Consider the following 12842-nt stretch of genomic DNA (forward strand, 5'->3'; position numbering starts at 1 on the left):
AAAGACTCCATATCAGATCATATGATATCATCATGAAATTGATGATTTACATCCTAATATTTGTTCAAAGTTATCTGGAGTCTTTCGCAACCTTAATGTCGACAGTGGATGGACTGATGGGTGGAGATGATTGAATTCCTTTTCCAAATCATGCAATTAAATTTGTACAACCTTTTTATAGCTAGCAATAGCCGTTGCCTGTCCATTCATTGGAGGCCCATCCAAGAGATTGTCTTGTGGAATGAGAATGATTATTACAAAGGTATGGGAGCAGCCTCAGACTACACGGCAGGAACTTAATGAGCTAAAGGCAATTGGGACCTCTGTAATCAAGGAAACAGTTGGTAACACACTGTGCCATAATGGACTGAAATCTGGCACTGCCCACATGGTCTTCATACTCAGTAAAGCAAATGAACAGACCTACCTTAAGTTTTTCAGAGAATATCTGAGTAAGAGAATATTTGAAGACATATTGCTTTTGTCAGAGAAAAAAAAAGTGGCACTACTCGATATACAGTACACTGGATCTATTGTGTTCGGAGGGTAAAAATAAGATTCTACTTCAACCCTAAGCTGTGTTGTTTTTAGCAGCCCTTTTAATTTTTGTTTTAGTCTTAGTCTTCTCGACAAAAATGCTTATTAGTCTTAGTCATATTTTAGTCTTTGCAAAATGTGTAAGTCTTCGTCTAGTTTTAGTCGACGAAATCTCATACAAATTTCGTCTAGTTTTGATCGACAGTTATTCAAAATGTTTCTTTCAGTAAAATTCTAAAGTTTGATTCCAAAAATGAATAAAGGTTCTCAACAATTTCCAATGACCATGAGCACAAATTTCAGCTTATACAAGAACAATGCCAACTTGGTGATGATCATACACACTCAGCAGGAAAAGCAGTACATCTGATCATTTTCAATTAAACCTACCTGGAAGCCACAAACTGTATGTAAAAAACACTAGGATTTTTGTGTCCTATTCTTCGTCTAGCCAGAAGTTGCAAGCAGTCTTCTTATTATTATTCTTATTCTTTCGGCTTTCTGCTTCAGGGGTCGCCACAGCGAATCAGTTGTCTCCATCTAACCCTGTCCTTTATATCCTCTGCTCTATTTCCCTGTAATTGCTCATTTACCTAACAAAACAACTAAGGGGGCTAATAGCTAAATGCCAATTTCATCAGCTGGCCCTCTTTTAGACTTACTGACTAGAAAAGCCAAGTGGCTCTGCTTTAAACTGGCCAGTGTTTTAAGAGGACATTTGCCATTCTGGAGCTAATGCTAATGCGAGTGCTAACGCTAGGAGTTACAGTTAGCGTCTAATGATCACTCAGCACGGACCTTTAAAAACTAAAGCAGCATAGCATATGTTCTCTTGCCAAGAAAACAAATCTAACTGTGGTTCCAAACCAGCAAGATGGAACGCAGCCTGCAATGTCCACGAACAATATGAAAATGACACACATTTTGAACATATGACAGAAACTATGTCGCATTTATGTCTCGTTGTCGTCTCGTCAGACGAAAACTAGCCTTTGTCCCATTATGTTATAGTCTCCCAAGCCACGTTTTCAGTTCGTTATCGTCATGAAAAAATTGTTTGTCGACAGAATGCTTTTGTTGTCGTCATTGTTGACGAAAAAAACACTAACTGGACAAAATTTACTGAAGTTCCATTAAAAGGAAGCAAAGACAATTTGGTCTCTAGTGAAGGGCGATAAGCAAAAGCTACCTTTCATTGGGATTTGCACTAAAATGTAAAGAATAACTGAAAATAGCGGTATTAAACTTTCAATGGGGATGCACTGATACCAATTCCAATACAGAAGCCCAGGTGCCAAACTGACTGAGTAATAATTGTTATAAAATATGTCTTTCCTTGAGTTTGTTTGATTCTTATTCAATACAAGACTTCATAATGTTAAGTTAGTGTACAGAAATTAATTACATATTTGCTGGTAGCGTGCATTGGGATTTTTTTCATGAGAAAGTGTGCCGCGGCTCAAAAAAGGTTGGAAAACACTGCACTAAACTATACAATTTAAAAAAAAAAAAACTTGTTTCTGTTACCATGATCAACAAACCATCATAAAAATGATAATGGTAAATTATCATTTGTGTCCCATTTGTCTTATTTACATTAGCTTTTAAGCAAACATAGACTCCACCATCAGTTGACAAGACAGCTCCCACAGGCATTGCGCCACGCCTTCCTGTAGGGGGCCGACCCAGGCAAAACGTTGACTTGGCTTTCACTGTGATAAACTCAAACAAATGCTGCATTCTAATGCTGGATTTAGGTGGAAATAGGACGAAGGTTTTACTGCATACAAGCAGGCAGGAGTGTCTCAAGAGTGATTTGGTCAAGGATTCAAGGTAATTGTTATATTAAATAGCACCATGCATGCACATTGAAACGTTGTGAAAAAAAAAAATCAATAGATAAAATTAATGCAACTTTTGCTTGAAATATTTATGTAAAATAAATGATAACCAGCCTGTTTTTTTTTTTTTTTTTGCTTTTAATCAAGAATCTAGACTGTTTTACGTTCATACTAGCTGTAGAAATTCCGCGATTTAAGCATTTATTTACAAGAATTTTCAATTTAAAAAGCTCTTTGTTTCGTGATGGCCGCCATGTTGGATTACACGATACCGTAACTTTTGCGTGAAATATTTATGTAAAATGAACGATAACTGCGTTTTTTTTTTTTTTTTGTTTTGGTTTGGGTTTTTTTTGCTATTAAGCAAGAATCTAGACTGTTTTATGTTCGTATCTGTCGAAATTCCGCGATTTAAGCATTTATTTACAAGGAGTTTCAACTTAAAAAGCTCTTTATTTCGTGAGGGCCACCATGTTTGATTCTGTATCTCTACACAATAGCGGAATTCAACCTAAATAAGTATGATTGTATATAGAAAAATGCAAATTTTGCTTTTGTTGAGTAAAATTAAGATGATTCTGCATGCTTTCCTCAAGTATTAAGTTTGTGATGTGAAAATTGAGTGATTTATTAGCTTTTGAAACCTTGCACTAAATAAAAAAAAAATGAAGTAGCTATTTTGGGCAAAAACGTATATAATATGTTATATATTGTTATCCATCCTAAAAATATAGAAAAAAATTCAATTAAGTTGCAATTATGGGCAAAAGCTTATATCATATGTTAAATATTGCTATTGATCCTAAAAATATACTGTGCAGTAGGTGATCATTTGGCGATTTGTGCGCAAATTGAGAATTTTATTGCCATTTTAAGTTTTGTTATGCTTGTGTGAAAAAAGATAATCAGGATTTTATTAGAGAACAACTTTGAATTATTTTATGTTGCTGCTCATGGAGACTCATATATGCCTAAGGGAGGTGCCTGTTTTGGTTTTAGTTCGCTAGCTGTTTTGGTTGTGAAAATGTTAGAATTTTAAAATTTTGAAAGTAGGCCCCCTACGGATCAGCCCCGAGCCCCGTGTCCCATCAACTGATCGTGAAGTCTAAGAAGCAAATATGTACTGCACATTGAGTGCTTGCATAATGGTTTCTTTAAATTTATCGTTTTGCCTCATTTACTCTTTTGATGCCATTTAAAATGATAGATGTCCAATCGATTTGAGCCAGGAGGCCATCCCTGTCAAAATGGGTTTGATGTCTATCGCCGTCAATGGTAGCCAATAAGTGATCTCATTCACGGCCATTCGCAGCAATAAGACACTAATCCATTTCAACCGGGAATGCTGGAAATGCCAATTATGTAGAGGTGCTATAGAATATAGAAAATTTGAAATGTCAGACTCCTGTCTTGTATGACACTCCAACACCAATTTCAAATAATTTGTCATCCAAATAATCATAAAACACTATGCAATTGCAAAACACACTCATTGCTAATTCCCACTAATATGATTCATTTTAAACTTTGATTCCACGCTCCTACTGACCAGCAACAGGACTGTAAATATTTGATTCTATAAAAGGAAGGTTGGAGTCATATTTGCTAACATGACACTGTAGTGTAGGTTGTAGGACACAAAATGGATTCCTACTCCTATACAATGGAGACACAGAGAAAAATAAAAATGTGTCCCTCTCCTTACATCAGATGGTACATACTAGACATGTTACCAAAATGTAGGTCGATCATATTATTATATAATCTGCCAGATGATTCAGGTTACTTGAGGTGAGGCATGAAGGGAGCTTGAAAAATGTTCCACATCATGATTTTAAAAGGGAAAAAAATGTGATTAAGAAAAAAATAACCTGCCAAAAATTGATGGTCTGAAACTAACCCTTGTATCTGACCAGAAATTAAGTGTATACGATACTATCAACGGTGAATGTTCAAGGCCAAGCGCTGCCTTGTCTGCTTGCCTAAAAATAAATAATTAAAAACAGAAGCATTGGCAGACATATACAACCAGAACTCTAAAATCTTCTGCGCGAAACTATACTATACTATAATACTGTATATTCCCAGTAGTCTTCTAGTCTTAGTTTCTGACCGTTTTGCATGGCTGTACTACTTCCAGTAATGTACATACAGTATATGTACAGTATATACCTCCCTCCCCCAACCCCCAATTTCAGCCTTGATGTGCTCTGATTTCCCTCTAATCTATCCAGGATATTTAGAATGAGTAGCGTGAGCTAATGAAGCTTAAAGTGCCTGTGACATGATAAAAAAAAATCTTAAATAGCATTATTATGTCAATTGAAATCATATTTTGAGACTATTCGACCATATACAACAATTTGGCAAAGCGCAGATGACTAGAAATTAGTTTTCTAATCTGCCGTTTAGCCCCGCCTGTAATAATAGCGCTCTAGCGCCTCCATCTGGGTAATGACGTCGGTGGTAACGATTTCAGCTGATTTAGAATTTCGCCCAATGGGGAAGATTCATAACGAGGAAAATATGACAGAGAGCAGCAAAATGTCATCGTTGTTTTTATCGCTCTACTTCAAAATTTTTACAGGATATTCTTTTTATCCAAGTATTTTTCCCCAATTGCTAAATAAATTGTATGGTCATGACAGATAACAGTCTTGTGCTAAATGGAATATGAAATATTTAAAATGCATTTATTCAGTACAACAGGGCTAAATTACTGCATAATGGTCAAAACTGCTGACTTCATAAACCTCCCGATCGGTATTTTATGCCACCGGAGTAGTCCGGCTTTTGTCATTTCCTTGCCTCGGCTTCGGAGATGCAGAACATAATAACTCACTTAATAAAGGTAGGGTCATTTCTATGCTTACAACATATGGGAAGACAATCTAAATTACCTATACAACTGAAGTCATTATATAATGCAAATAAGGTCGCTTAGAGGTTGGTGGGGATAATTTGAGCATCCTGAAAATTTGGTAGTTATGTCCCTTCTGTCCCTATGCAAACCTACACCCTTGACATATCTTGTAAATTAATTTTATTGCTGACACTCCGTTTCGGGGTCTTCAACATTTTGCCCCCCCTGCCACAAAAGTCAAACTCTGCCTATGATATCACTTGAAATAATCAATTCACATGAAAGTTAGCATAAGTCTATACGGATTTATTTTGCATTGATCATTTAGCCTATCAATTAATTAGGTACATATTTGTGAGAAATGTAGCCCATAGACTTAATAATGATATTGAGAGGACACATTCCCCATACACTGTGCCACGCCTTCAAGTAGGAGGCCTTCCCACACTCCGCTACAGTCGGTCGAAGTCGGTCGCAGTTATTCTCATACACATGCAGCAATTCAATGCTGGATTTAGGTTGAAAAAGTATGAAAGCTGTACCGCATACAAACAGGAAGGATTGTCTCCGGAGTAATTTGTTCGAGGATTCAAGGTAAATATAATATTTTTCGTACCATGCATGCATTTTGAAAAGTTGTGAAAAAAAATCAATTGAAGAAATTAACTGCTACGGAATTTGCGCTTGCCTGGCATGGCCTGACTGTTCTCCCTCTATTTTTCAAACACTGTGAGAATAGTTTGGGACCCACCTCCTTAACGGCCTCTCGAGCCACTACGAAATCATCCGTCCAATCAGATTTTTTTTATTTGCGTGACGTGTTCTTAACGAGCAACATCACTCTTCTGCATCAGAAGTCGTCTCCACAACAACACAGATGGCGAACAGGAGAGCCGAGAATATGTTCCAATCCACTTAAAATCAGTTTTAAATTAACAAAAACACATAGACACAAGTCACTGACAACAGGCTGTCTCGCGCTAGCCATGTTAAATTAACTTCTCCATTCTCCGCTCGCGCTGTGCAAGTTGTCGCTTTACCAACGTCACGTCTGCCCGTCGCTGATTGGTCCACTCCGCTGTCTGTTTGCTGTGGCTTGCTCTGCTCTGGAAATTTGATCCGCTCGTTGGTCGCCAGACTCTATAGCTGGAACAGCGGTGAGTCTGGTGTACCAGGCTACATTTGCACCATAATTCGCAATATTTATATAAAAAATGATAACTGCCCGTTTTTTGCTTTTAACCAAGAATCAAGACTGTTTTACGTCCATATCTATAAAGAGGTCAGGGATTTTCAACGTAAAAAGCTCTTTGTGGTGATAAGGCGGCGCCCGAGTGGCTGAAAGACTAGCAGGACAATCGACGCATTTATGTAAAATAAATGCTAACTGCCCGTTTTTTTTTTTTTTTTATATTAACCAAGAATTGAGACTGTTTTATGTCCATATCAATAAAGAATTTAGGGATTTAAGCATTCATTCACAATAATTTTCAACATAAAAAGCTATTTTTCTGTTTCCATAGGATAGGCCCCCTATTAATCAGCCCCACGCCCCAGTCTATGTGTAGCCCTTTGCCCCATTCACCCAATCTGTTTGGTCTTATTAATGTCCCATCCCCAGCAAAAAGTGTACATGCAGGTTATGCAGTTATGTATATCTTCCCTACCAACGTTGAGCCCATAAGCAGGTTTTCAGGAGGGGCCAGGGGGGCCAGCCCCCCCCCCCCATGGCCGAAAAGTGTCATTGCATGTAATTGACTTTCCTATACAGTATATGATTTTAAAATTAAGGATTTTCCAGTAAAATATTGTACATAAAAGTTGTAAAGCAATAAAACAAACAACAAAAATGAATGAAATGAACAGAAAAAAAAGATATTTTTATAATAGGCCAAAATATTTTTCGAACAGATCATGTGACTACACTTTAGACTGTCATTTGCTTTGCTTAGCCAAAACCACCCGAGGACCGAAGAGGGAAGATGGATACACTTAATTTTTTTCAAACCTACAGTAAGCTTTCAAAAGGGACAACAACTACTACCAAGAACCAAAGATTGAAAATGTGGACCATGAACCACTAGAGACCACCGTCAAATGGTGAGCGGAGTTTCGATTTGCCCCACTAAAGACGCTAATTGTACAACAGAGCCACCACCGGTGTCTTGCCATTGTAGTTACCCCCGTCAAAAAGTGTTTCCCCTGGCCGCGGGAGCGCACACAGAGATATTAGTTATGAGTTATGTCGACTTAAACAATTAACTGAAGCCAGAAAAGAACCACAGATATATATTTTGGACATCAGCGTTTATTAAAGTGGAGAAACTCCATACAGGATTTGAATTACAGTAATAACAGTTATAGGTCATCCTACGAGTAAAACAGTGAAACATTGCCTTTTTTAAGTTCAGTACATATGTTACATTATACAACAGGAAATAAAGGTTTTTTTTGTTGTTGTTTGATGTTTTAAAACCTTGTAGATAACTACATCACCAAAACACACAAATCAAGCAAATCAGTGCAGCGCATTGGCCCCGACTAGGGGATACAATTTTTGACTTGGGTACCAACATTGGCACAACACCGGTGGACGTACCATATTCAATGGATGACAATCTTGGCGAAAAGCATAGCCTAAGTAGCCTGATTTAGAATTCCCCTCAAGAAAGATGGGAAACAAAAAACGCTCATTTTCAACTTATTATTATAAATATTCTTGTAAATTAATACGGCACTGTAGACCATACCTGTCAAGTTGTATGGTTTTGGTGTAATTTGTACAAGTGAGCACTGATTTTTAAATGTGTACGCCAGTCATTCAAAATCTGTACGTTTTTCGTGCATTACGTTTTTTTTTTCTCCATTCGGATTTTGTCACCATTTTGGCATTGAGACAATGTGCGTTACTATGCGTTACTACGTTGATTGAATGACGCGAGAAAAGTCAGAGACACGGAGAAAGAAGAGCGGGAGTGGGAAGGATGGAAGAGTGCTGCGTTGCAAACGCAATGCTAGGCGGCGCCAATATTTTTTCTGACTGTAGCCGACAGCCTACAATCTACGCCCACTTGATGCTAAACTAGATATCATACGCATATAGAAACTACTTAAAGCAGGAGACTTCTCAGAAAGGCTCTGTTGTAGTGAACCTTCCTGGCAAACCTAAGTACCTTTTTATCTAAAATACTCCTAAATCGGCAATATCTTGTTTGGATCTATCTTTAAATGACGAAACAGTTTAAAAACTTTCACATGTCGAAAGTAGACAGAAGGGAACTAATGCAAAAACGGGAATAATTTTAACAACTTTAACGGTTGATTCACGACATTAAATGACTTCCAAATATAGAAAAGGTTACTATGTTTTTCCTTGTTCTTTTTTGTTTTGTTTTGTTTTTTGTTTAAATGAATGAAAAATAAATTCAGGTAACTGAGTTACTAACTCAATTACTTTTTGGGAGAAGTAATTTGGTACTGTAATTAATTACATTTTAAAGTAAAATTAACAACACTGGTCATAACGATGCAGTCTGCAGAATGAAAAGTGACGAAAGCGGAGATTGTATTCTGCCAATTTGCTGCCAAACACAATTTGCCCGCAACTATTGCTGATCACTTCTTAGAATTAGCTAAACAAATGTTCCACGACTCAAAGATTGCATAAGTTCATTTTATCAATTGACCTTTTTAATTTATAATTGGACACATTAACGAACTACCTTCAAGTCAAACTGAATTGCGAGCTGAAGTGCCATGAAGTGCAGCCATCATAAGACATGATAGAAATTGCCAAAAGTGCTACATACAATTATAACAAAAGTCACTGTTAAATTTTAGTACTCATGATGTAGCTGAAGATATTGATTGTTCTTTGATTGCACCAGGTTATATGTGACAGTATTACCAATAAATTCATATTATTTTAAAAATTGAGTTTTATTTTTGTTTCATATTGCACGCTAAATAAAACGTAACATTAGTCATCAATTTGTAAGTGCATACGTCAATATTTGTAAGCTTGCCAACGGCCTCGGGTTGACAGGTATGCTAAATACAATAGCTCCCTCACGTAAATATGCAATCTACATGACTTGAAGGGATGATGTCTTGTGAGCACGTTTACCGTTAAGGACATTGAAGGCCTTACCGTGGGTGATGTCAGCCGCCTCAGGCTCTCCCCAAGCGAGTCCAGGTTAACCCTTCTCCTCCTGGTCACCCTCTTGTGTGGCCCGACGACTCCCGACTGCTCCTCACCCGCTGGGCACGCCAGCCTCTCGGCTGGGCTGCGGCCGTTCCAGAGGAGCGGTCTGTGGAAGGACGAGAAGGGGCATCCTCGGAGCTCCTCGGCCGCCTCCAGCCCCGTGTCTCCTCCATCCCCCCCGGGGCTTTCTAGCCCGCAATCGGAGCCCACCGAGCTGCTGAAAGACTCCGAGGAGATCTTGCGCGACGAGGAGGACATGGTGGCGAGGCGAGAGAGAGGACGCTGAAGATCGTGGCGGCGAGGAGGGGGAGGAGGCGAAGGATGCTACAGCCGGGTCCGTGTCACGTCTACCTATATAACGCGGACTCATCGGTTGCTGAGGGGTGGCTTAATGCGTGTCCGTCTGTGCAATTATGTATGCATAGTGTGTATGCTCAGGTGAGCCTGTGTGCACAGAATAAGTGTCTGTGTATTCAGCGGAAGAGGGCAAATGGTGGAGGAGGGGGGGATTTAACCGGCAACCGAAGCACTAACTGCACGCAAACATTTACGTAAGAGGTTGGAAGGGGGGGGAGGTGGATTTCTTAAAATAATAATAATCAAATAAAGAAAAATAACATATTTTTTTTTAAAGGAGGGGTAAATGTCCTCTTATGTTTTCTCAAAAACTCGTGGGAATCCAAAACGACGCTAGAGCCGCCGGCGCAACAAATTCGATATTTACAAATAAGAAGCTGGCTAGATTAGAATATAACGGTGCGCCCTATTTAAAAAAAAAAAAAAAAAAAAGACGTCAGGCAACGTTGTCGTCCCAAAAAGAAGCGAAACGTCGACAATAGCCTTCACATGTTGACCCGCACCGGGTAATTCCGACACATGTTCCAATTCGGGAAGCAAAAAAAGATGTCACAGCTCGTCCCTGTTCCTCCGCACTTTGAAGGAGAATCCCCCGTGGCCCCTAAAATAAATCACAGCAAAGATGCTTGCTGTCCCTTCGTCTTCGTCCCTTCTCCTTTTCTTCCTTCTATAGCCCTCTGCGACAGTGGGGCTCCGTTCTGCCGATTAAGCGTCCTCTCATGGTTCGCACATGCCCCACTTGGGCTGCTCATGCGTCGAGTTGTTCCCACCGACCGTCGCTCGGAATGCGGCCAACGATGGGGCGAAGAAGCGGAGCGGTGGTGGGGACCGAGGGGGGAGGTGATGGAGCGTGCCAACGAATAGGAGGCAGATGGACGCGGCAGAGTAGACAGACTGCAAACGCTGCCAATCAGGGTGAACACACGTCGTCTACCCAGACACCTGCAGATGTGCGTCAACTTCCTTCAAGTGGGAGAAGAGCAGGGGTGAAAGTGGCTAGAATTTCTTTCCGGAACTCCCCGACGTGAAAGTCGCCACGGAGCCAGAATTTTATTTATTTATTTATTCTTTTCTTTTTTTTTATTTTATTTTTTTTGGGGGGGGGGCTAAACCTATTGAACTACTGAAATGCCAAGAAAACTGTTTTAGCACAGTTATTTCTATAAAACATACAAAAACTGATTTTCATTCAAAATTGTATTTTTTCAATGATTTGCAAAATAAAAGTTAACAAAAACGGCAATAACCCCAACCATTTCCTAATTTTTATTTTTTCTCATTTCCTCACATACTAAATGCCAAATCTCAATTTTAACTACTTAAGAACAAAGGATGTATATTAAAAATGAAGTTAATCTAAACATTTACTTTAAAAAAAATAAGATATAAGTAACATACATTCAGAAAAATAAGCACAAATGACTTATATTATGCAGAGTGAAATGGAATATATTTTGAAGGTCACGCAAACATTGACTTTTTTAAATCATAAGGAAATGAATCAGTAGCCTAACATAAATGAACAAATATAAGTCCAAAATTCACATTGACAGCCAAGATGTTCTGAACCTCCCCATCAGAGCAGATAAAACTAAATATGATAAATAAGCCTCCTCAACTCTTTCGTTGCTCTTAAAGATTTGATCAATTTTATGTTACATTGCCCTTTTTTGTCGCATCAATTCAACAACCTTTTTTTTTTTTCGCTGTTCCAGAAAATATGCACAGCATCTCTGCTGATCACATGTCAGTATGTCAGCCAATTGAACGGATAAATGAGTCCAGGCGTTTTGCTTTGCTGCATGCATTCGCACATTGACGTGACTCATCATTGTCAGACTCAGACAACTGCAGCAGCTGGGGAAACCACCATGCCGTCCGTGGAATAAAATAAATAATAAATATCGGTGGAAACGGAATACGCTACACAAGCACTTTATTATGCTAGTTGTGAACATTTGTGTATGTATATCTGATGTTGGTAGATTGTTTTCTTCTTGGAGATGAAATGCATGTGTGGCAGCTAAGCATTAGTTTATTTATTTTTTTACATAGCGTTTTGACAGTTGCCGTCATATTTTCCGAAACAAAGCACCGTGTACCGGAACAGCATTCTGGCCCTGAATCTTGTACCGGTACTGCGTTCTGGCCCTGAATCTTGTACCGGAACTGCGTTCTGGCCCTGAATCGTATACCAGAACTGCGTTCTTGCCTGAATCTTAAACCGGAACTGCGTCCCTGACCGTTGTGGCCCACTTTCACCCCTGGTCTTACCTGGGGTGGGGGGTGAGGGGGGGGCAAAAAAAAAAAAAAAGCTACAATGCTCATATAGGTCGAAATCCAGCGTAGGGCTACTCCACCTTAAAACATTTTTTGTTTTCTCCTTGAGATAACTGTTGTTGTGATTTGGTCTAAACAAATAAAAGTTGATTTGATTTTAGTTGACTTAGAACACATCCATAACTGAACAGTATGGACATGCGACATGTGACAATGTCTTTTTAGGTAACAAATTGTGGTTCCTCGGTTTTATTTTTATTATTATTATAGTTATTCTTTGTTCCGCAGCCCCTTTGAGCTCAATTTGACCCCTTAGAATGCTTAAAAATGCACTAAAATCGCCAGGCAGGTCAAGACAGGTCCTATCTTTGATACCGTGTAAAGACCAGTGTTGTTAATTTTACTTTAAAAAAGTAATTAATTACAGTTACAAATTACTTCTCCCAAAAAGTAATTGCGTTAGTAACTCAGTTACCTGAATGTAAGAGTAATTAGTTACTTGGCAAAGTAACTAATGATATATATTTTTTTTCTCTCAAAAAAAAAACACACACAGGTCACACAATGTGAAGCTTAAAGGGTTTGGGGGACAATTGGCCCTAGCCCAATTCTTTACCCTCCACTTAACTAGACACAAGGGTATTGCGATAACTAGCTAGTAACCTTTGCTATGTGTGGAAGTCATTTAAAGTTGTGAATCAATCGTTAAAGTTGTTAAAATTTCTCCCGTTATTGCATTAGTTCCCTTCTGTCTACTTTA

The 12842-nt window shown here is 38.8% G+C and overlaps 1 protein-coding gene across 1 annotated transcript in view; it reads right to left on the reverse strand.

The window, feature by feature from the left end:
* Window positions 1-10774, reverse strand: part of gucy1a2 (guanylate cyclase 1, soluble, alpha 2) — a 101716-nt gene extending 90942 nt beyond the window's left edge. The window contains exon 1 of the mRNA XM_057839729.1: window positions 9392-10774. Within this exon, the coding sequence (XP_057695712.1) occupies window positions 9392-9703 (312 nt within the window). The 5' untranslated portion in view covers window positions 9704-10774. The remainder of the gene's footprint in view (window positions 1-9391) is intronic.
* Window positions 10775-12842: the final 2068 nt, after the last annotated feature.

This window comes from Corythoichthys intestinalis, chromosome 6, assembly GCF_030265065.1.
Source record: "Corythoichthys intestinalis isolate RoL2023-P3 chromosome 6, ASM3026506v1, whole genome shotgun sequence".
Classification (NCBI taxonomy): Eukaryota; Metazoa; Chordata; class Actinopteri; order Syngnathiformes; family Syngnathidae; genus Corythoichthys; species Corythoichthys intestinalis.